Here is a 25448-nt window from a genome sequence, read left to right as displayed (position 1 = left end):
TGGCAACTCCTCTACTGCTGGTTCAGTTTCTACAGCATGTCAGAATAGTGAAACAGTGAAGCAGAGATAAGAAGAATTAATCGTTTCAGATGTCAGAAATGATTAATGCTTTGCTCTTTAGAGGGAGATACATTCGTGATGTAAGCATTTTATTTTATTTTACTACAGTAAGCTTTGAGGGAGCTGTTGGGAGTTATGCAAGCCGTACCCTTAGTTTCACCTTCGTGTTGAGAAACTGTTATGCGTGTGCATGTATGTGCGAATACATGCTTGTGATTAAACCTTAAGAGGGGCACCATTTTCAATGACAAATTCAATTTTCATCAGTTCCAATTCTGCATTGTTTACTGATCGACGCTTTGCTACCCTTTTAGACTCATCAGAAAGAAACGAGACTTCATCCTGTTTGAAGATGAGAATGTAAAAGCAGCCTGCTGGATTCAGGCAGCCTATCTAATCCAGCATTCTGTTCTCACAGTGGCCAACCAGATGCCTGTGGAAAGCCTTCAAGTTGGACATGAACACAGAAGCCCTCTCTCCACCTGTGATGGCCAGAAATTCAGAGACATCCTGCCTTCGACAGCTCTGTTGCCTGCAATAGTACCTGTGAAGACAAACCTATCCTTAAAGTAATACACTTCAGCTCAGACCTCAGCTTGAGTTCTAGCACCACCTATGGATGAAATAAAATAAATCCTGACTGCCTATCTCCCAACACACAAAATAAGGCGGAATGGGATTCTTTCCCCTTCCCCAGCGATCTGCTGCAAACATCCTTTGGAAACGAAGCTTGTTCATATCAGAAAGCAGATTGCTGGCTCAATTTTTTTCAGTGAAATGGTGCAATGTGGGTTAATACAACATGGTCCTCCAAGCCCAACATAGCAAACCTCTGATGGGCTGCACTGCATGGCTGGCTGCACTCAGCGGGTCACATGTTGTGCAGGTGTGATCTTGTTAATTAGAACCCCCAAATGATACATTGACTGCAGCTGCTCTTATTGAAAGTTGCAGAAATGGGAGGGACCTCTGCTTCAGGTTCTTTTTTAAAATCTGCCCATATAGTCAGGAACACACACAATGAAATCTGCTCATTATTGCCAAACTGCCCCACCGAGTTTGTACAGTGGTACCTCGGGTTTCAGATGCTTCAGGCTATGTGATTTCGGGTTGCGCACCGCGCTGAACCTGGAAGTACCAGAATGGGTTTCTTCCAGATTTCGGCACTCGCGCAGAAGTGCTAAATCACGCTTTGCGCATGCACAGAAGCACTGAATCGCGACCCGCACATGTGCAAACGGAGCGCTGCGGGTTGCGAATGTGCCTCCTGTACGGATTATGTTCGCAAGCCGAGGTTCCACTGTACAGCATTGAGATACGATGTTCTGCCTCATGGCTGGCGACAGAGAGTATGCATGGAATGCCTGAAATAAGTGAGCTTACTGCACTGAAACCCACAAATCGCAAATATAGCTTGGCTTGTGCGCAGAACGTAGCTGCCCCAGGCTACACTGCTGTTTGGCTGCAAGGGAGGACGGCACACAATTCTGGCTTATGCTGTGGTTCAAGAGCTGTTCCATTGGGTTCCAATACAGACTATCCGATATTCAAAAAGGAGTCGACCGGCTTTTGCTTTGAGCAAAATCCCCAGGTCACGTCAACTTATTTTTATTGTTCGGCTCCTATATCATCAACAGGACCAAGGCAGGTTTTTCTTACCATTTTCCAATCTTTTAGTGTAGCGACACCTAAACTTTGGAACTCCCTGCCTACTGACATCACACAGACCCCTTTGCAATACTTGGTTGGTGCCTGGTTAGAACATTTTCATCTGGGCAGGCCTATCCAGATGCGGGTGGCGCTGTGGGTTAAACCACAAAGCCTAGGACTTGCCGATCCGAAGGTCGGCGGTTCAAATCCCCGCGACGGGGTGAGTTCCCGTTGCTCGGTCCCAGCTCCTGCCAACCTAGCAGTTCGAAAGCATGTCAAAGTGCAAGTAGATAAATAGGTACCGCTCCAGTGGGAAGGTAAACGGCGTTTCCGTGCACTGCTCTGGTTCGCCAGAAGCAGCTTAGTCATGCTGGCCACATGACCCGGAAGCTGTACGCCGGCTCCCTCGGCCAATAAAGCAAGATGAGTGCTGCAACCCCAGAGTCGGTCATGACTGGACCTAATGGTCAGGGGTCCCTTTACCTTTATCCAGACATTAAGAAGTTACTGTTGTTTTTAAACATTTGTTGAATATTTTCAAATATTAAACTTTTTAAAACTTACATATTTTTTTGTAAACCGCTTAGGTTTTTTACAATCAAGTGGTATATAAATTTTGTTTCTTTATCTATTCCAGCGATGGCTGGGACCCAGACAGAAACGTCAACGCCCCGCTCTACTGAGTTCTATGATAGCAACACTGAGACTGACAAGGAAGCTGACAGCTGGTGCTGGATTGGCTGTAAGGTTAAGGTTGGCTGGATGCAAATCCAGTGCTTTTGCAGCAGTGCTCCTTTCTCCCTATAGGACTAGCATCTTCTGCCTATTTACATGCACATCAAGCTACCATCAAAGATGCAGAAACGCAGCCAGCAAAAAAAAATTAAAGTGTCGGACCTCCCCGCTCAAACCCTGTTTTTGGAGCGAACCTTGCAGTCTCGGATTACTTAGTCCTACCAAAATCTCTGCATAATTGCAATTACAGTACAATTTGGCATAGGATTACAGTCCAAGGCTGTGCCATTATTTCAAAATATATTATATTTACTTTGAACATGATTGTGGAAAGCCTGGGAAATGAAAGCCAATGCGGAATTGGAAGAAAAACAACAACACACTCTTCCCTGAAATTCGCTGGGTTACAAACATCGTGACTGGAGTTGGCTGTGAAGCTGTAAGATAATTTCGGTGCAACTTTTTTTGCTATATGTATTTTAAGGCTGTAACCTTCAAATGGGGCAAAAGGTGTAGGAGGGACAGTATTTGCTACCAAGCAGCTGTGAAATATTGTGTCGTGCACCAAACGAACAATCTAGCGCAGGAATGGGCAAGAGACGAACCGTGTGTAATGAATACTGCACCTCACTGGGTGGCCCCTGTTTGTAGAATCTCATACTTTCTCCGCTCCCTGGTCTCAAAAGCATAACCACCACTAAGCCTGTTAAAACATGCACGCAATACAGTGGTACCTCGGTTCTCATATGTAATCCATCCCGGAAGACCGTTCGGGTTCTGAAACGTTCGAAAACCAAGGCGCAAAGAGCTGTCGGCAAATTCAGTTGAGAAAATTGAAAAACACACAGCAGAAGCCATTTGACTTCTGAGGCGTGGTCGGAAACAGAAGCATTCACTTCTGGGTTTTCGGCGTTCAGGTTCCGAAACGTTTGTCAATGGAGACATTTGAGAACTGAGCTGCCGCTGTATTCTATAAGAGGAGGGGCTCTATTTGCAGTAAGGCATGGAATGCAGGGGCAGTCAACACGGTGCCCTAAGAACGTTGTTGGACTACAACTCCCATCAGCCCCCAAGTCGGTCTGGCTGATGGTCAGGGATGATGGGAGCTATAGTCCGACGACAGCTGGGCTACCCCTGGAGTGAAGCAATGAACTGGCACAACATCAGGGATCGCTTCGCCTTCTGTACTTCTGTACTCTAATCTGGATCCAGGGCCAAATCTGATGTGCTAACTGAGCGCTGAGCAAATGCGCTCTTCTTGAACTAATCTGGTATGGAGTCTGCAGGACACAGCAAACTTGCACCACTTTGGATAATGGAGTAGACTTGCTTGGGCACGTCGGCGTGAGAAGGGGAGGAAAAGATGGGAGGAGGGGGCACCGAGGTGGCCACAGTGATGCTCTGGTCCTCATCGCTCACCACTGTCACCTCCCCAGCCCCTTCCTGAATCAAAGCATTGAGTCCTTCCAAGTCGGAGCAGCTGATCTCAGCACTGCTGATGAAAGCCTGGGTAGCCGAGGCTTCGTGGCTGCCTACAGGGATGTCGGGTATCAGAGTCTGGCCGGGCATGCTTCTGTCCCCTGGACTGTGGGTTGTGAGGAGCACGGCCGGTTGGCCCATTGAAATGCTTTCCGCTTGAGACCCCGGGGGCAGAGGGGGAGCCAGCAAGCTCACTTGCTGCAAGATTTGCAACTGGCCGTTGCCAGACAGATCTTCTTGGTTCTGGCTTATTAAGGTTGGCGGTACAATGTTCACAGAAGCCGCTTGCACCAGACCGCCGGCTTGGGGTACCTGATGTCCGACGATGATCTTCACCTGCCCTTTGCCGTAAGGTGAAGCCTGCAGTGGGACCTGGAGGTGGCTGACGGTAATAGGGGCGCCGCTTGGCCTCGTGGGGTCCACCTGGAACTGCAAAACGGCCAGCTCCGGGTTCTTCGCCCCGTTGTACTCGATGTGCTGCCTCTTGTGGCTCCGCAAGGAGTCTTCCCGGACGAACGAGGCCTCGCAGAGATCGCACTTGAAAGCTTTCTTGGCCTCCAGCCTGGCCACTTGCCTGGAGCCGCCTTCCTTCGGCCGGTCTCCTTCCCCCTTCTCGGCCGCCTTCTTCTTGGCCCTGACCTTGTCCCCGTGTGCCTTCTTCATGTGTGTGGTGAGGTTGCTGCGTTGCTTGGTGTCGAAGCTGCAGAACTCGCACTTGAACGGCCGGTCCTTGAAGTGGATCCTCTCGTGCACCTTGAGGGTGGCCTTGTTGGAGCAGGAGTAGCTGCACTCGGAGCATTTCACCGGCTGCTCAGGCTGGTGGGTGCGCAGGTGGTGCCGGAGGCTGGTCTTGTTCCCGCACTGGAACTCGCACTCGAGGCACCGGTAGGCGTTCTCCATGCTGTGCTTAATGCGGATGTGCGACTTCAGGTTGCCCTTCATGGCGCAGCGCACGTCGCAGTAGTCGCACTTGTAGGGCTTCTCCCCCGTGTGCACGCGCATGTGCCTCTTCAAGTCCGAGTTGATTTTGAATTTGGCGCTGCAGAGGCGGCACTGGAAGGGAGCGTCTCCTGTCCGTGAGAAAAGCGTTTCGAATTAGGGGTGTTTGGACCAAGAGATGCAGGACAATAAGGATAAATTCCAATGGATTTGTATTGGTGTTTCTGAAAGATGATGATTTTATAGGAAGTGTCGAACACTAAAAACATATTTTACAGAGTGTAATAATAAAAAACAAAGAATAAAAACAGATAGCATAATAAAATTAATCATAATATCATAATGATAAAATCAAATAACAGTACCCACCTGCAACACATTTATCAGGCCATTAAATAATAAGAGGAATAAATAAGAGGAAAGTTTTTGCCAGCCATCTAAAGACATGTAATGATGGTGCCAGGAGAACCTCTGTAGGGAGAGCATTCCACAGATGGGGAGCCACCACAGAAAAGGCCTCTTCTCGTGTTGTATCCCTACAAACCTCTTGGGGAGAGGGGGACATAGAGAAGGGCCTCGGATGACAAGTGCAAGGTCTGGGGCGATTCATATGGGGAGAGATGGTCCTTAAGGTTTTGAGGTCCTGAGCTGTGTGAAGCAGGCATAGGCAAACTCCGGCCCTCCAGATGCTTAGGACTACAGTTCCCACCATACCTGACCACTGGTCCTGCTAGCTAGGGATGATGGGAATTGTAGTCCCAAACATTTGGAGGGCCGTAGTCTGTGCATGCCTATTGTAAGGCTTTATAGGTCAACACCAGCACTTTGAATTGGGCCCGAAACTAATTGGCAGGCAGTGTAGTCGGGCCAGGATTGACATTATATGATCAAACCGTCTTGTTCTGGTGAGCAACCTGGAGCTAGCCCATGAACATGAGGAGACTCCTGCTAGATCAGACTAAAGCACCACTGCGTCTAGGATTCTCTTCCCATAGCTGCCATCCCATAGCTGCACATGGAAATCCCACAAACACCACAGAAGTCTCCAGGGAGTGACCCCCAGCAACTGGTATTCAGAGTAGCATATTGCCTCCAAAAAATGGACGTAATATACAGCCATCTTGACTACCAGCCACTGAAAGCATTATCCTCCACAAATTTGCCCGCCTCCCCTTTTAAAACTATCCAAGCCAATGGCATCACAAAGCAAACCCCACAGCTTAACAAAAATAATCAAGAATCTTTGGACACCCCAAAGCAGCCTTTCTCAACCTGTGGGTCCCCAGATGTTGTTGGACTACAACTCCCATCACCCCTAGCTAGCAAGGCCGGAGCTCAGGGATGATGGGAGTTGAAGTCCAACAACATCTGGGGACCCACAGGTTGAGAAAGGCTGCCCTAAAGGCTAATAAAATTTACTTTGACATCTGATGAAGAGGGCTTGAGCCCACAAAATCTTTGGCCACAATGAATTTACTACGACTTTGAAGGTGCCATGACACTTTGGGTTGTGCCCAGTCTTTCTCAGCGTAGTCCCACTGAAATGAATGGACCCAAGTTTTCATCATGCTACCCATTGCAACACCGGGATCCCTTTCGGCTGAGACCCCATCAGTCATTTTAGTGCCTGTTCTGTCAATTTGCACCATAAAATTTCATCGTCCCCACCCCTCTTTCGCAAGAGATGGGTTTCTCTTCTTTTGAGCGGGACAGGGCATAATTTGTCTGCAGCCACAAATGTACAAACCCAGCACTTTAACATCAAATGCAAATAAATGCATCTTTATACATACTATCTGAAGGGGAGGGAAGACAGGACACCTGCCTTCTGAAACCTACATTCTGAAATGCCACCATTTCCTTGTCTGCCCTTCGCTTTCCCCCATATCTCTCAATAGCTCTCCTCCAGTTATTTGTCTGCCGGTCTGATATGCAAGCTTTGCATATTTAATTATTATAGTAACATTATTGTTTCCCCCCCCCCAAGCGAAGTATCTGTTTGAAAAGGAAAGCAAACAGAATGCATTGAAAAGGAGAGTAAATGGAGAATACCAATGTTCAGGAGCAAAGACAGACCTCTGCACAACAATTTGCAGGAATTATATCCGAAAACATGCCTTAGCTTTCGTAGCGTTACGCCTCCACAGCTGGTAGGACCTGCCTAATCAACAGAGCAATAACAGCGCAAACATGCACAGTATTGATACCTTTCACAATACGAACGGCGGGGTTTTCGTTTCGCAAAGAGTAGCCAATTATCGCTAATACCACATCACAAAGCAGCACTGTTGACTTATTGCTGCTCTAAGCTACTTGAACAGCGCGGAGCTCCTTTGTTATTCCGTGTATATCACGCACACACACTCAGAAGTGAGTGAATGAGCCACGGGGTGCCATTTAAGGCAGAAATAAAATGTAAGGAGGTCCTTGGTTCAGTGAACGTTGCAGCTCTTTTAAAAAATCACAACACACATGGCTTAATTTACTTTACCAGTTAATATTTTATAGATCTTCATAAATGGGAGACTGTAAAAAAATAAAATAAAATGTAAGCGCAAGTTGCTTACCCGGCTACATATTTCATTGATCGGGCAGAAGATATTTCAAATTGCGATGTGGCATACTGTGCTAATCCACAAGCTTGCTTAATAATTGAGACCCTGGGTGTAAAATGTTTATTATACACATTTTATTAATGAAGACACACAGCCTGCCAGTTCAATTTGTTTTACAGGCTGGCCCTTCCAGCTGCGTATACCACTGGTGAACTGCAATAGACAGTCATTGGATTTTTACCCACTTTCCTGATGAAAACCGGGTGCGGCACATGATCCAATAGTCCCCAATTTCAGATGCCAAGCCATACTAGAGGAGATCTGCAGAAGCTAAATGTCAGCCGTACATTTAATGTTCCAATCTAGAGATTGATCTGTGTCGCCAGTTGTTTTTCCTCCTCAATGACCCTATTGGATTTGACTTTGGCAAAGGAAACTTAATTTATTACTATTTTCTTTTTCTTTGCAGAGCTTCATTTGTAAAAAATGAAATGCCCATGCAAGAAGAGAATGGAAATTAAGAGGGGACTTCTGAATGGCTGGGACGCGGGTGGCGCTGTGGGTTAAACCGCAGAGCCTAGGGCTTGCCGATCAGAAGGTTGGCGGTTCGAATCCCCGTGACGGGGTGAGCTTCCGTGGCTCAGTCCCTGCTCCTGCCAACCTAGCAGTTCGAAAGCACGTCAAGTGCAAGTAGATAAATAGGCACCGCTCCAGCGGGAAGGTAAACAGCGTTTCCGTGCGCTGCTCTGGTTCGCCAGAAGCGGCATAGTCATGCTGGCCACATGACCCGGAAGCTGTATGCCAGCTCCCTCGGCCAATAAAGTGAGATGAGCACCGTAACCCCAGAGTCGGCCATGACTGGACCTAATGGTCAGGGGTTCCTTTACCTTTACTGAATGGCCGAGCCTAAGACCTGCAGGATCTGAGTCCAAGCAGAGATGGCAAGGATAGCCTTTCCTTTGGAGATTCTAGCAGGGTTGTGTGAAAGGGCAGAGCATCACATTCCAAGAACCTCAACGCACCTGGGAAGTCCTCTCTAGGCACAGGCGTGCTGCATCATTCCTTGCACTTGATAAGCAACACAAAGCCTGTGGATGGGCAATGCCTAGTAGAAAGATTTAGCACCCTGGCCTTCTGACCATGCCAGGTCAACAGACCAGGGGCTCTGGCTTGCTGTTCCTCAGGCTCCAGCTCCAGCTGTTGGTCCTAGGAACCCTAACTTTGAGATCCTCCACACTGAAGCAGGTCAGCCCACAGCCCTGGTTTGGCCCTGACGCAGCTCTGTAGTTTTAAGTTTTTACTCATAATGGGTGGAACAGCATCTGGAGAGGACATGGGCAATGTCTGGTGAACGCCTTAAGATGTGAGATACTTACAGGCAACCTTTGAGCAGGCCAACTGTTGGGAGTTCCAGTGTGATGCAGGTTCTTAATAGTTTTCCCCAACGAATCCAGCACTAGACTTTTATACACATGTGAGTGTTGGGAAACCTGTGCCTTATAGACTCAACTGCTATCCAACTGCTCGCTCTATGAAAATTCACTTTACAAAAACGAGGAACCTTGCTATGCACATTGTAGATTCAGATACCCAAATAGCCAGTCCTCCATGTCCTCCTCTGTAAACCAATAATCAGCCTTAGAGATGCCTTACTTTTTGGTGTTTTGCTGGTCTTGCGACAGCCATTTCAACAGAAACCATGGTGGGAGGAATAGGAGAGACTGGACAAATAAGAGAACATTTTCTCCTTCCTTGTTTGCCTTTTGCAAGGTTCAAGAGGGTTTTCCGTCATTTGGGGGACAGATTTCCATGGTCAGGAATACAGTCAAAATTTCCCCATAGGAACCAATGGAATTTGAAGAGTCGTTATGTGAACTCTCGCCTAGCAATTGATTTCCTGAGAAGTTGTTGTGTTTGCATAGTGAGACGTGCTTGTATATAAATATTTGGGGCAGGGAAACACAGCTAAAAGGAGGTTTGCAAACATCACCACTCAGCTGGCCCGAAAAGCTCTGTGGAAAGCTCTCTGCTTAAGGCTTTGCAAGATCATCGGATCGCGTGAAGCCCCTTTGTCTTTTTCCTCCCTGCAATAATCACGGAGCATCTGATCCCCCTATCCCAACGCGAGACAACGTATGGCAAACCTGCCCCTGTCCTTACCTGTATGGGACCTGAGATGCACCGTGAGCTGGCTGGAATTGCGGCTTGCGTAAGGGCAGATCTGGCACTTGAAAGGGCGCTCGTTTGAATGGATGCGCTGGTGCTTGTTCAGGCTGCTGCTTTCGGAAGCTGCGTAGTCACAGTGCTTGCACTTGTAGGGCTTCACTCCACTGTGGGATCGCATGTGCATTTTCAGCTTGTCTTTGCGGCTGAAGCTCTTTCCGCACACCTCACATTTGTGGGGCTTGTCACCTAAGACAATGGCAACAACAAAAAGCCAAGGTGCAGCAGGGTTGAGATCAGTTGCATTACACGGAACAAAGAGATCCTTAATGGAAGAATGTTTCCCTTTCCCCTTTTGTCATGGGCTTATTATACTTTAGAGGTTTCCTCCATGCTATTTGTCTTTTTCTCCAGCAAACTGAGGATGTGCAGAGAGGCAGGCATAGTTTTGAGAATGCATCTGCTTGCAATATATTAATTTTACAGGTGGGATCTGAAACAAAACACTGCAGTGTGCAATGCTTTCGATAAGGGCTCCAGCCACCCAATTCTATCCCCTCCCTGCACCATCTTCCACCTCAATAGTCAGTCATCCTTCTACACCTATTGAGTATGTCCTGGTGGATCCTTTTCTTTCCGTTTCGGTTTTTCTTAATGGAGAGGAGGGTGGAATCCAAGCTATGCTAAAATATTTTATTTATCCATTGAAGTCTATCAGCAAATCATGCTTCCATCCTTGGGACGCTTTAAAATAGCTTCTCAGCATGAACCAAGAAATGGGACTCGGGTGGCGCTGTGGGTCAAACCACAGAGCCTAGGACATGCCAATCAGAAGGTCGGCGATTCGAATCCCCGCGACGGGGTGAGCTCCCGTTGCTCGGTCCCTGCTCCTGCCAACCTAGCAGTTCGAAAGCACGTCAAGTGCAAGTAGATAAGTAGGTACCGCTCCAGCGGGAAGGTAAACGGCATTTCCGTGCGCTGCTCTGGTTCACCAGAAGCGGCTTAGTCGTGCTGGCCACATGACCCGGAAGCTGTAGGCCGGCTCCCTCAGCCAATAAAGTGAGATGAGCGCTGCAACCCCAGAGTCAGCCAAGACTGGACCTAATGGTCAGGGGTCCCTTTACCTTTATGAACCAATAAGTGACCTTTCCAGAGAATGGGATGCTTCATTCTACCCATTTTCATATCTCTGTCTCCTTTCTTCCCCTTTCCAGCCTCTCCTTTCCCCCTCCCATGGTTGTCAGTCCCCACCCCCCCCACTCTCTCAACATTCTGTGTGATATTTATGGGTTGCCCAATTCCTTCCGCCTCAGGTACTCCCCTCGCCCAAAGATTTTTTTAGCACCTGCAAATCTCAGGGTTACTTCAAGTCTGCAGGTACTCCTGGGGGTGGAAATGAGGGAGGAAAAAGAACAAAGATGTGTTTAAGGAAAAAAATACAAATACAAAATTGCAATGTAACACACTCTCATGCACTCCTGTATAAACTGATACAGTGTTATTATCTTAATGCATATATAGATGTTAATCGCCTACTACGTTCGGTATAAACTCATTCCAAATGTTATCATATTTATCCAAGTGAAGTCTGCGCCCGTAAGCAGAACGCAAATGGGCCCAGAAGATCTGTGTACATTGGTGGTGGGGGGCAGGTAGGGAAATTAGGGCTATATAACTCAGTTTAAGGCTCTATAAGGCTGCTTACCAGTGTGTGTTCTTAAATGTCGTTCCATGTCTTTCATACCGTAGGATGTCTTGAACTGGCAGCCTGGGGAGGGGAAAAAAGGAGAGGGCCAGCTATTATATATTTATTGACTTTTACCCTACGCTTTCTCCAAGGGTCCCAGGGAAGGGTACGCGATTCCCCCCGCCACACAACAACTTTAAATCTTTGAGTGGCCCAAGGTCAATGACTGGGGATTTGAACCCAGGTCTCCCTGGGCCTAGTGCAACCCTGGTCCTCAACAGGCATACATGACCTAGAACTAGGCCTCGGCTAGAACTCTCCTCCTTATTCCTCTCCCTGGACGCCAAACTTCTCCGTATGCCAGCAGTCACCAAGTCCGCTGGGAGACAGCCATGTTGTTTCCTGACATTGGCATTGCTCGCAATTGACATGGCAACAGGAAACAGGGTAGCATTTCCTTCAGGGCAACCTTCGGGTGGGCAGAGCAGAGGCAGGAGTGGGTGGAGCAACAGATGTAAATTTCCCCTTCGTACAGTAGGCATGTTTCTACCCAAACTCGCACACACCTCGGTGTTAGAAATTAGCCAGGCGCCAGGCGCGTTTTGCTACTGGCGAGGGTCCAACTGCAACCACATGGAAATCTCTGTTTGCCACGCTGGCAACTGACATCTCCATGTGGCTGCCCCCTCCAGGTTTAAGCAGAAGAGCTTATTTATTCTGTTTATATTGCACTTTTTTCTCCAAGGAGTACATGGTTCACTCCCCTCCTCGGTTAATCCCTACAATGACCCTGTGAGGTAGCTTAAGAGGCTGTGACTGGCCCAAGGGCACCCAGTGAGCTTCATGACTGAGTGGGGATTTGATATCCCAAGTCCTAGTCCAATACTCTAACCACTACACCACACAGGCTTCCTAAAGCACTTATGCAGCTATATAAATTAAGTAAATAAATACAGTGGTACCTCGGGTTACATACGCTTCAGGTTACAGACTCCGCTAACCCAGAAATAGTACCTCAGGTTAAGAACTTTGCTTCAGGATGAGAACAGAAATCGTGCTCCGGCGGCGCGGCAGCAGCAAGAGGCCCTATTAGCTAACGTGGTGCTTCAGGTTAAGAACAGTTTCAGGTTAAGAACAGACCTCCGGAACGAATTAAGTACTTAACCCGAGGTACCACTGTATGGGGAAAGCAAAAGACCACTTAGAGGAGGATCTGAAATATTTTCAGTGAAGCTTGAATTTATTTTATTCTGGATTACTTTATTTGATGTTTTATTGTGTTGTAAACTGCTTTGAGATTTTTTCTTTAAGATATAAAGCGGTACAGAAATGAAATTAAGTAGTAGTAGTAATAATAATAGTAGTAGTTTCACAGCAAAAAAGAAAAAGAAAAAATAAGGCACCTAGACATTCCGTTGTGGCAACCGTAACCTAGGTTTAAATTGCCATTTGGGGATTAGCTTATATATCTGAGTTTATAACCCTGCTCTCCATCCTCTATCCAGAGAAGCAAGAGACACTGGCAGAGTCAAAAAGCATACCCCAGCCACTCGGGACACGAAACACAGCCAGTGAGGGTGCAGTTTTGGGACAGCTCCATGGGGAAGATAAGAGAGGTCCCCTGGGTCTGGGATCCCCCTTCAATTCCACACTCAGATCCCGGATAGGCAGATAAGGTTGAAGTACACTCAGCAAGCTTCAAAGCTGAGCAAGGATTTGATTCTACACCCTCCTGGTTCAGGTCCAATGACCCCCTAGTAGGTAGGTGTGCAGGTGTTTTGCCTGAATTACCAACACTGTCTGAGGTTAGAATCACAGTGAAAAATGGACATAACTTCCAGGGCATAACTTCTCAAGGGAAGACAGGTTCTGAAACAGAACATTCTGATGAAGTTAGCTGACCTAATTACACAAGCAAGGCTTCCCACCCACCTACCTTCCCGTGACTTTGGCCTGCGTGATCAATGGCTATATAAATTAATTAAAAAGCGCTTCCATGAATCTTCTTGAAACTTTGCGGCCATGTCACTGATTAAAATTCGTTTAAGCATTTCCAATTTATTTTTTCCCCCTCTGGAAGCAGCAGAGCAAAGCAGAGGATGTAAGGAACGATTTGGAAGAACAATTCACGAGGGGCAAAGACACTTGAGGTCCCTGAGACTCCTTAGGGTGGGATGGGGTGGGGTGAGGCAAGAAATACCTGAAAAAGGAGGCTACCATTTTTACTGTGTATCATCTATATGTATATAGAATCCATACTGCTGAGCCTCACTTACTGGAAAGTGCATTTTTTCTTTCCTTCCAAAGACTATTTTTGTCAATCATATTCCTGCTAATATGCAGGCAATATTTGCCAAAGCTATGCCAGCTAAAGAGGGTAGTGTGGTGTAGTGGTTAGAGTGTTGTACTAGAGTTCAAATCCCTACTCACCAATGAAGCCCCTTGGGTGACCTTGGGCCTCTCAGGCCAATCTACCTCACAGGGTTGTTGTAGGGGGCTTGGGTAGGTGTTTGTTGCTGTTGCTGCTAATTTTTTTTATATATTTATACTGGATCTTGTGATTTAAGTGGAAATTTGGCTGTGCGCTTTTTGATGTTTCGCTTATTGTTGATGACTAGTTTTGTTATGTTTGCAGTTATGTATTTTTTTATAAAAAAAAAAAAATTTTTTTTTTTTTTTATACCCCTTCATGGATCACTGCCTTGCCGTGGCGAAGGGGCTTGAAGAACTCAGAGAAGCTATGAACTATGCCGAGCAGGGCACCCAAGATGAACAGGTCATAGTGGAGAGTTTGGACCAAACGTGATCCACCTGGAGCAGGAACCGGCAAGCCACTCCAGTATCCCTGCCAAGAAAACTCCATGGACAAAGACAACAGGCATATAAAAGATATGACGCTGGAAGATGAGCCCCTCAGGTCGGAAGGCGTCCAACATGCTACTGGGGAAGAGCGGAGGACAAGTACAAGTAGATCCAGAGCTGATGAAGCGGCTGGGCCAAAGCCGAAAGGACGCTCAGTTGCGGATATGCATGGAAGCGAAAGGAAAGTCCAATGCTGTAAAGAAAAATATTGCATAGGAACCTGGAATGTAAGAACCATGAACCTGGGTAAGTTGGATGTGGTCAAAAATGAGATGGCAAGAATAAACATTGACATCCTGGGCATCAGTGAACTAAAATGGACGGGAATGGGCGAATTCAGTTCGGATGACTATCATATCTACTACTGTGGGCAAGAAACCCGCAAAAGAAATGGAGTGGCCCTCATAGTCAACAAAAGAGTGGCGAAAGCTGTACTGGGATGCAATCTCAAAAATGATAGAATGATCTCGATACGAATCCAAGGCAGACCTTTTAACATCACAGTAATCCAAGTTTATGCACCAACTACTGGTGCTGAAGAAACTGAAATTGACCAATTCTATGAAGACTTACAACACCTTATAGAAGTGACACCAAAGAAGGATGTTCTTCTCATTATAGGGGATTGGAATGCTAAAGTAGGGAATCAAGAGATAAAAGGAACAACTGGCAAATTTGGTCTTGGAATTCAAAACGAAGCAGGGCAAAGGCTAATAGAGTTCTGTCAAGAGAACAAGCTGGTCATCACAAACACTCTTTTCCAACAACACAAGAGACGACTCTACACATGGACATCACCAGATGGGCAGCATCGAAATCAGATTGATTATATTCTCTGCAGCCAAAGATGGAGAAGCTCTATACAGTCAGCAAAAACAAGACCTGGAGCTGACTGTGGCTCAGATCATCAGCTTCTTATAGCAAAATTCAAGCTTAAACTGAAGAAAGTAGGAAAAACCACTGGGCCGGTAAGATACAATCTAAACCAAATCCCTTATGAATACACAGTGGAAGTGAGGAACAGGTTTAAGGATTTAGAATTGCTGGACAGAGTGCCTGAAGAACTATGGATGGAGGCTCGAAACATTATACAGGAGGCAGCAACGAAAACCATCCCAATGAAAAGGAAATGCAAGAAAGCAAAGTGGCTGTCCAATGAGGCCTTACAAATAGCGGAGGAGAGAAGGCAAGCAAAATGCGAGGGAGATAGAGAAAGATACAGGAAATTGAATGCAGAATTCCAAAAAATAGCAAGGAGAGACAAGAAGGCCTTCCTAAATGAGCAATGCAAAGAAATAGAGGAAAACAACAGAATGGGAAGAACCAGAGATCTGTTCAAGAAAATTGGAGATATGAAAGGAACATTTCGTTCAAAGATTACCATAATAAAGGACAAAAGTGGTAAGGACCTAACAGAAGCAGAAGACATCAAGAAGAGGTGGCAAGAATACACAGAGGAACTATACCAGAAAGATATGGATGTCTCGTACACCCCAGGTAGTGTGGTTGCTGACCTTGAGCCAGACATCCTGGAGAGTGAAGTCAAATGGGCCTTAGAAAGCATTGCAAATAACAAGGCCAGTGGAAGTGATGGTATTCCAGCTGAACTATTTAAAATTTTAAAAGATGAGGCTGTTTAGGTGCTACACTCAATATGCCAGCAAGTTTGGAAAACTCAGCAGTGGCCAGAAGATTGGAGAAGGTCAGTCTACATCCCAATCCCAAAGAAGGGCAGTGCTAAAGAATGCTCCAACTACCGCACAATTGCACTCATTTCACACGCTAGCAAGGTTATGCTTAAAATTCTTCAAGGAAGGCTCAAGCAGTATGTGGACCGAGAACTCCCAGAAGTGCAAGCTGGATTTAGAAGAGGCAGGGGAACCAGAGACCAAATTGCAAACATGCGCTGGATTATGGAGAAAGCTAGAGAGTTCCAGAAAGACATCTACTTCTGCTTCATTGACTATGCAAAAGCCTTTGACTGTGTCGATCACAGCAAACTATGGCAAGTTCTTAAAGAAATGGGAGTGCCTGATCACCTCATCTGTCTCCTGAGAAATCTCTATGTGGGACAAGAAGCTACAGTTAGAACTGGATATGGAACAACTGATTGGTTCAAAATTGGGAAAGGAGTACGACAAGGCTGTATTTTGTCTCCCTGCTTATTTAACTTATATGCAGAATTCATCATGCGAAAGGCTGGGCTGGATGAATCCCTAGCCGGAATTAAGATTGCTGGAAGAAATATCAACAACCTCAGATATGCAGATGACACAACCTTGATGGCAGAAAGTGAGGAGGAATTAAAAAACCTTTTATTGAGGGTGAAAGAGGAGAGCACAAAATATGGTCTGAAGCTCAACATCAAAAAAACGAAGATCATGGCCACTGGTCCCATCACCTCCTGGCAAATAGAAGGGGAGGAAATGGAGGCAGTGAGAGATTTTACTTTCTTGGGCTCCATGATCACTGCAGATGGTGACAGCAGCCACGAAATTAAGAGACGCCTGCTTCTTGGGAGGAAAGCAATGGCAAACCTAGATAGCATTTTAAAAAGTAGAGACATCACCTTGCCAACAAAGGTCCGTATAGTAAAAGCTATGGTTTTCCCAGTAGTGATGTATGGAAGTGAGAGCTGGACCATAAAGAAGGCTGATCGACGAAGAATTGATGCTTTTGAATTATGGTGCTGGAGGAGACTCTTGAGAGTCCCATGGACTGCAAGAAGATCAAACGCATCCATTCTTAAGGAAATCAGCCCTGAGTGCTCACTGGAAGGACAGATCGTGAAGCTGAGGCTCCAATACTTTGGCCACCTCATGAGAAGAGAAGACTCACTGGAAAAGACCCTGATGTTGGGAAAGATGGAGGGCACAAGGAGAAGAGGACGACAGAGGACGAGATGGTTAGACAGTGTTCTCGAAGCTACAAACATGAATCTGACCAAACTGCGGGTGGCAGTGGAAGACAGAAGTGCCTGGCGTGCTCTGGTCCATGGGGTCACGAAGAGTCGGACACGACTGAACGACTAAACAACAACAACAACAAAATTTTTTTATATGCTGCAAGCCGCCTTGCACACGGTTTGAACTTTGGAAAGGCAGTATACAGTCATACCTCGGGTTGAATGTGCTTCAGGTTGAGCGCTTTTGGGTTGCGCTCTGCGGCAACCCGGAAATAACGGAGCGCATTACTTCCGGGTTTCGCCGCTCGCACATGTGCAGACGCTCACAACGGCATCGTGTGCATGCGCGGAAGTGGCAAAATGTGACCCGTGCACGCACAGATGCATCTTATGTTCTATTCAGGATGCGAACGGGGCTCTGGAATGGATCCCGTTTGCATCCCGAGGTACCACTGTACAAAGGATTGATTGAATAGGAGGGGGAATAACAATGTTTACCCACCTTATTTATTTATTGAATTTATATACCTGCCCTATAACCGCAGGTCTCAGGGTGGTTGAACTCCTTGGAGTAAAAGATGGGGTGTAAACACAGCAAACAAATAAATAACCCAACCGCTATGAGGTTTATAGCAATTTCCACTGCTTTTTTCCACCTGCGAAGAAGGAGATTTTGAACCTTCCTACCCCAAAGCAACAGAATAGAACGGAGGGATCTGTGAACCAGCAACAGCCAGGGGATCTAAACCACAGAAGCAGTCACTTCTATGGTCCCAAGACTGCCACACTGTCTAAACCAGGCATAGGCAAACTTGGCCCTCCAGATGTTTTTGGCCTACAACCATGATCCCTGGCTAACAGGACCAGTGGTCAGGGATGATGGTAATTGTAGTCCCAAAACATCTGGAGGGCCAAGTTTGCCTATGCCTGGTCTAAACACAGGCATATACTTTACCTGGATAGCAGCAGTTAAGTTTCTTTTGCGCCCCTGATGTGGCGGACTTTCTGGCGCGAGGTTTCGGTGTAGTGGTGACAACGGCGGCAGGCTGAGGCTCACTGCTCTCACCAGGTAAGTAGGTTTGGTAGCCATGCTCAAAAACAAACTCTGGCGCAGAAACTCAAAAGCAACCAGGAAAAAAAGAAGACTTGTTTTAACATCAGAGCACTGCAAAACCACATAGCTTCTGCGAACCCTCAATACAAGAAGAGCGTAAACTTACTCCCCATCTCGAGACTATAATGCAATCTTCTTTTCTTTTTCTTAACTGCTTCCTTGTCAGTGAGAGAAATGCCACAAGTTTCACTAATCAGGAAGGAAACTTTTAAGTTAGCTATGAGACTAAGCTCCCATATGCACTATGAATTTGAACAGCTGTGGCTCCCTGCAGAGAATCCTTGGAGGTGTATTTTGTGAATGGCCCTGAGAGTTGTTAAGCTACCCCTCTTCCCAAATCATTTACAGGCAAGAAGAAAAAAAGAGCCAATTTTTGCAATACTTTTCTGCCTGTCACCTGGAGGTGATTTTATTTGCCATAGGTGGCAAAGTACAAGAATGAACAAGGAAGGGAGCTTAGGGACCTAGAATCATAGAATAGAATCATAGAATCATAGAGTTGGAAGAGACCACAAGGGCCATCGAGTCCAACCCCCTGCCAAGCAGGAAACACCATCAGAGCACTCCTGACATATGGTTGTCAAGCCTCTGCTTAAAGACCTCCAAAGAAGGAGACTCCACCACACCCCTTGGCAGCAAATTGCACTGTCGAACAGCTCTTACTGTCAGGAAGTTCTTCCTAATGTTTAGGTGGAATCTTCTTTCTTGTAGTTTGGATCCATTGCTCCGTGTCCGCTTCTCTGGAGCAGCAGAAAACAACCTTTCTCCCTCCTCTATGTGACATCCTTTTATATATTTGAACATGGCTATCATATCACCCCTTAACCTCCTCTTCTCCAGGCTAAACATGCCCAGCTCCCTTAGCCGTTCCTCATAAGGCATCGTTTCCAGGCCTTTGACCATTTTGGTTGCCCTCCTCTGGACACGTTCCAATTTGTCAGTGTCCTTCTTGAACTGTGGTGCCCAGAACTGGACACAGTACTCCAGGTGAGGTCTGACCAGAGCAGAATACAGTGGCACTATTACTTCCCTTGATCTAGATGCTATACTCCTATTGATGCAGCCCAGACCTGTCTTATAGCAGCTAAGAATCTTCTCCCATCTTGCTCAGTATTTACTGTTCTGACTGGCAGTGACTGAATGCCAGGATCAGGCAGAGAGGACTTTTCCATTACTTGCTATCTGAACCTTTGAACTGGAGATACCAGGGACGTTTTGCACGGAAGGCATGTGCTCTACCACTAAGGCACTTTTCCCCAAGTTCACAACCCACAAGTGGCATACATTGAGCCATACCAATGACCAATCTAGGCCAGTGTTCTCAGCTCGGACTGGCAGCAGCTCTCCACGATCTTAAGCAAAGACATTTCTTTTCTTTGGAGATGCCGGTGGGACAAAGCTTTAGTGCAGGGGTCAGCAAACTTTTTCAGCGACTTTCCCTGTCAGCATCATGGCATCAGAATGTAACTAAAGACTGACATAGAAAATCACACCAAAGCTCCATCAAGTAGTATGACATTGGAACCGTTTGGACCAGGGGTCAGCAAACTTTTTCAGCAGGGGGCCGGTCCACTGTCCCTCAAACCTTGTGGGGGGCCGGACTATATTATGAAAAAAAGAAATAAAAAATGAACGAATTCCTATGCCCCCCAAATAACTCAGAGATGCATTTTAAATAAAAAGACACATTCTACTCATGCAAAAGCACGCTGATTCCCGGACCATCCGCGGACAGGATTTAGAAGGTGATTGGGCTGGATCCGGCCCCCCGGCCTTAGTTTGCCTACCCATGCTTTAGTGTTTCCTTTGCCCAGGGTACCCCTGCTGCTGAAGCATACAATGCTAGGGCTTAGTTTTGCCACGAAGATGCCACTACCCAAACTTCTTGGATAAATACCTGTGATCGTTTGGGTTTCTGAAGTGATGGTCCTTGTTGTGGTTTGGGTCTGGGTCGCTGGCACGGTTTCTTCTGCTACAAACTGTACTGTGCTGGTGGTCTCCGCTGTCGTGCCGGACAACTGGCAGCCGCTTCTCTTGTGAGCGACGAACGCATCTAGGTTATTGAACTGCTGCTTGCACAGGCCACAAATGTGAATATCTGGTGTGAGCTCCACCAGGACAGTGGTGCCTCCTGGAACTGTCAAAACACATCAAATTGAACAAAGCAATTAATAATCACCACCGAAATGGCAACAGAAATTTTATGTGTTGCCAAGTCTGTTGTTTGCAAGTTACTGGAAAGAACGCAGAAATGGTTGGACAGGGCTCACCAACATGGCAGGCATCCTGGTACCCATTGAGCCTCTGAGCTTCCCCATGAACTGCCCACTTGGTCATGACGTAGGGAGGGCGGTTACTGTATCCTCTTTTGGAAATCACATAGAGTTGAAGGAGAAAGTTGGAAGAGTGATGTTCTTTCTCATTTCCTCTTTCAGCTCTATGTGCTTTTCCAAGCTGATTAATTCAACTAGCTCTGACCCAGATTGCGCACAAAAGTGGAAAACGTGTGCATTCACTTTCTTTTTTCTGTCTCGTGGGGGGCGGGGGGAGGAGTATCCAGAGCAGAAAAAAGAGGGTTTGGTGTCCACAGCACTTGCTGAAAAATTCAAGTGTGCTCACTGACCTTGGTGAACTCTGCGTTAGAAAAACATTACAGTCATACCTCGGGTTACAGACGCTTCAGGTTGCGCTTTTTCGGGTTACAGATGTGCCGAAACCCGAAAGTACCAGAACGGCTTACTTCTGGGTTTCGGCGATTGCGCGTGCGGAGAAGTGCTAAATAAAACTTTGCGCAGAAGCGCCGAATTGCAACCCGCACGTGTGCAGACACGACGCTGCGGGTTGTGAACATGCCTTCCACACGGATCATGTTCGCAACCCGAGTGTCCAGTGTACAGTGGTACCTCGGGTTAAGTACTTAATTCATTCCGGAGGTCCGTACTTAACCTGAAACTGTTCTTAACCTGAAGCACCACTTTAGCTAATGGGGCCTCCTGCTGCTGCCGTGCCGCCAGAGCATGATTTCTGTTCTCATCCTGAAGCAAAGTTCTTAACCTGAAGCACTACTTCTGGGTTAGCGGAGTCTGTAAACTGAAGCGGATGTAACCCGAGGTACCACTGTATTATCCTACAATAGGTTATCAGCAGCTCAAAAGAAGCTTCAGCACTAAATAAATATATAATTTTTTATTTATACCCTGCTCCCCCCAGCCAGGCCTGGCTCAGGGCGGCTAACACCAAATATGAATTACAATAAAACTTAATAGAGAAACAAAAACAAACAAACAAACAAACAGTTAATTAAAATACGGCTTTAAATGCAGCTTCATTTTAATCGTAGCCCATAAATCAATACCATAAAGTGAGGAAACATCAGATATTTACCCCGAGCCAGCTATCCATGCTGGTCCTACATGGGCCAGCAAAAAAGCCAAGGGAAAATTTATATACCAAATCCCATATAAGGGGTCAGAGTGAGTCTAAGCCAAACGCCAGGCGGAACAGCTCCATCTTCCAGGCCCTGTGGAAAGATGTCAAATCCTGCAGGGCCCTAGTCTCTTGTGACAGAGCTTTCCACCACGTCGGGGCTGAAAAGGCCCTGGCCCTAGTTGAAACCAATCTAACCTCCTTGAGGCTTGGGACCTCCAAAGTGTTGTTATTTACGGACCTTAAGGTCCTCTGCGGGGTATTCCAGGAGTAGTGGCAATATGTGAGCTGGCAGACCACACACTGCACACTGCTTTAGCATCCATGTGCATTGACACTAGTCAAGATACATCTGCTCCCTGCTCCAAGATTTAACTTCTGAAGTCCGTAGGAATGGAGCTCAGCATTGAAGGATGGCAAGTCTAGCAGCCAAGACTAAAAAATTTAACAAGTAGAACATAAGGTACCTTTATTTATCCATCACAGACCTTATTATTGCCAGCTGGAGTTACAAGATAATAGTGCACATGTTCATGCATGAGAGTTGCCAAGATGTCAGGTTTTAAATCCTCTACAGATTGCTATAAGTTAAATGGCGGATGTGCAGAGAGGAGAATGAGATGAGACGAGGCCTTTTCAGTGACTGCACCAATATTGTGAAATATCTGTGAAACATGGATGACCCCCTCTGTTGTGGTTGAATTCCATCAAGATTTTGCTTGCTAAGTTCATTTCTACCTATGATCTTTGCAATTGCTTTTAAACAGTTTAAAAAAACAAACAAACTGCTGTGTTCCTACACACACCTGTTCAAAACATATTTATTTGTATTGCTTAATTCTTTGTATTTCAATGTATTTATTCTAAATTTCTGTATGGCACTCTTGACTGATGCACCAGAAGGATGGAATAAAAACGAATGTCAGGTAGGTCAGGTTGTGATATTGTGATGGGCACAAGATTGCCTACTGAAACACCCCTAGGCTAACCATTTTAACCTGCTTACGCTATATGGAAGCTTTATCCCAGGAAATCACGCACAGGAAGGCAGCTCGCAATGTCACTTTATGCATATTTACTCAAACTGGATTTACTCCCAGGTAATTGGGACGCGGGTGGCGCTGTGGGTAAAAGCCTCAGCACCTAGGGCTTGCCGATCAAAAGGTCGGCGGTTCGAATCCCCGCGGCGGGGTGTGCTCCCGTTGTCCTGTCCCAGCGCCTGCCAACCTAGCAGTTCGAAAGCACCCCCGGGTGCAAGTAGATAAATAGGGACCGCTTACTAGCGGGAAGGTAAACGGCATTTCCGTGTGCGGCTCTGGCTCGCCAGAGCAGCGATGTCACGCTGGCCACGTGACCCAGAAGTGTCTCCGGACAGCGCTGGCCCTCGGCCTCTTGAGTGAGATGGGCGCACAACCCTAGAGTCTGTCAAGACTGGCCCGTACGGGTAGGGGTACCTTTACCTTTACCTTTAAGTCTGTGTAATGGATTGCAGCTTTAACGTATTTAAATTCCAGCAGCACAAATAGCTCCATTGTGTGATCTCTTAAAACCTTCCCACGGAGAGAGCACATTCGCTTAAGAAACTTTTAAAACCATCTTTTCTTTTAACGTATTGCTCTGGTGCCGGACAGGCTAATGCGTCCTGAGTTCAGCCTTGAGCAATTGCAGAATGGCTCATGTGGAGAGGATGCACATGGAGCGTCCATGTGAGGTTATGGGGCTGGACATACCGTTAGTTTAGGGGAAGAGCATATGCATACTAAGAATGTTGATGCCACTCAGTGTAGCCAGTACTGGACGATTGGACTAATCTGGTGTGAGGCAGCCTTCTGTACATACAAATACATCCCCACCACTTTTTTTGCTGGGGGGGGGGGGTACAGAAAGTCCAAATGCAAGAACAAAAGCCCTGGCCTAGGAAGGGCCTCTGAATTCCTTGCAAGCAAAAGAGTAAAACAGCACCCCAAACCAGATTGCATTGGAGGTGCTGGAACCAGGCCTTGATCTGCTTGCACGCAGCGATTTGGCGCACGCTGCAAATTGCACGGTCAAAAAACCAGGATTGTGTCACCCCCTCCATCTGCTGCAATCCTGCAGAGAATTAAATGCGACTAAACCCACCAAGCATGCTCAAACCTGCTGGCTTTAGCACCCGAAACCCTCCCGGTTCCTTATGAAAGGCGATGCACCTTTTTTGACCCTCTCCTCACCCGGCCCCCAGCTTGTCTCAATGCCACCCTCCGGCCCGCCTTTCCCCAACCTGCCGGCTGCTCTTCCCACCCAGGTTCCCGGGCCCCGTTTTCACGCTCCAGATTCCCGGGCTGCGCGAGCGCTCGCTTCTTCCGCTACTCAGGTTTCGGGGCCGGCCGGAGCGCAGGCTCCGCGCGGCTTCTGCCAGCTCCGGGCCCGGGAGCGCGGATAAGCCGCGCAGCCACTTACATTGCACGGGGCTGGCGAAAGGCTGGCCGGTCGCGGCGCTCGGGTTCATCGCAGCCGTCGCGGATTCGCAGCAGCCGCGCGCCAGGCGCAGCTTTGCAAAAAAGAAAAAAGGGGGTGGGGGTGGGGAGAGGAAAAACGAACGAACAAGGAGACTTTGCAACGTCCTCGCGGGTGTCCCCCCCCACACACACCAGAAGGCGGGGACGGATGTGGAGGGACTGTGGAGCATGCTCTGTAGCAGCAACCGATGCCGTCGCGAGGCTCTTTGCCCACAGAAGGGAGCAAAGGGCGCTTGCATGCCTCTGGCAGCAATGCAACTCAGGAGTAAGCCTGCTGAGTTGAGTTGGACTTGCTCCCCGGTCAGTGCGCACACAGGATTGCAACCCTGGAGAAAAGCGAGGGACAGTGTAGCAAAATAGGCTCTACCGGTGGCATTTCTGGCTGAGCTGCGGCAAGGCAGCAAAGGGTTTTCTTTTTCTTTGCCTCCTTTATCCTCGGGACAATACTGTAGATCCGAATGGGGACATTTCACTCGGTGCTCGGAATGTGCATCTATTTAAACGTCCCTGTTCCGAAGCTGCTTTCTCCCCGCTTGCCCATTCATTTATGGCAATCGCGTGCCACCCAGCGAAACAAGTCCACTGATCACCTAGAAAATTTAAATTATTAAAACACAAATACAAGAAGTTAGCCGCTAAAATAATCAATACAAAAGCTGTGCCAACACAGAATTAGTGTAAAAAATCATGGTGATACATGGTGACTCCAGAGACTCAATATCTGCATTCTGGAACTTCAGGTCTGTGCATTAAAATGGTTTAAAGTGCTCCGCCACCCTAGCATAACAAATGCACTTCGAAATAAAAATAAGAAATGGACCTCTTTGCAGTTTGGAAAGTGACAGGGAGATGCATTGAAAGGTGTGTGATTAATTGGAAAATGTGCACCTTGCAAGCAAATCAGAATGAATGCAAGATGAATTCTCATTGCCATATAAGCACTCTATAAAGAAAGCAATGATTGTTCAATAAAGATTGGACCCGAGCCACATTTGTAGAGTAAACCCTACCCAAATCTGGAGCGGAGTCCCTAAGACAGTTGGATGGTGCATTGCACGCCTCCTTCCGGCAGCTCCTGCAAGCTGGTGGCAAACATATTGCTCTGCTTTCCTTTGGATTACATCAGTGAGATCGAGAGGGGGCAGCCCAAGAACTCCATACACACTGTCCAGCCTTCTGCCCCAGAGAGGTCATTTTGGTGCTTGCTAACCTTACAAAAACAATGTGGTTTGACTTTAACACCCCCGCCCCCCAGAGTGCACTCCATTGTCTCTTGAGACAGAGGGATGCCACTAACAACTGACATCCGGACCATTATTAATTCTATATCATTTCTAACATGTATAGGTCGTCCTTTATTGCAACAAACTCATCC

The 25448-nt window shown here is 47.0% G+C and overlaps 1 protein-coding gene across 1 annotated transcript; it reads right to left on the bottom strand.

The window, feature by feature from the left end:
- Window positions 1-139: 139 nt before the first annotated feature.
- On the bottom strand, window positions 140-24214 carry ZFP64 (ZFP64 zinc finger protein). Its single transcript, XM_083446864.1, has 6 exons — window positions 24015-24214; window positions 20047-20286; window positions 17991-18152; window positions 11287-11349; window positions 9579-9830; window positions 140-4994 (listed from the first exon to the last, which is right to left on the bottom strand). Exons 1-6 carry the CDS (start codon window positions 24061-24063, stop codon window positions 3709-3711), a joined length of 2052 nt encoding a protein of 683 aa, XP_083302990.1. The 5' UTR covers window positions 24064-24214; the 3' UTR covers window positions 140-3708.
- Window positions 24215-25448: the final 1234 nt, after the last annotated feature.

The sequence above is a fragment of the Podarcis tiliguerta genome (genome assembly GCF_965153285.1).
Source record: "Podarcis tiliguerta genome assembly, chromosome: 6".
NCBI lineage: Eukaryota > Metazoa > Chordata > Lepidosauria > Squamata > Lacertidae > Podarcis > Podarcis tiliguerta.
The sequence above is the reverse complement of the archived record's forward strand: the minus strand, read 5'-3'. Positions and strand labels throughout refer to the sequence as shown.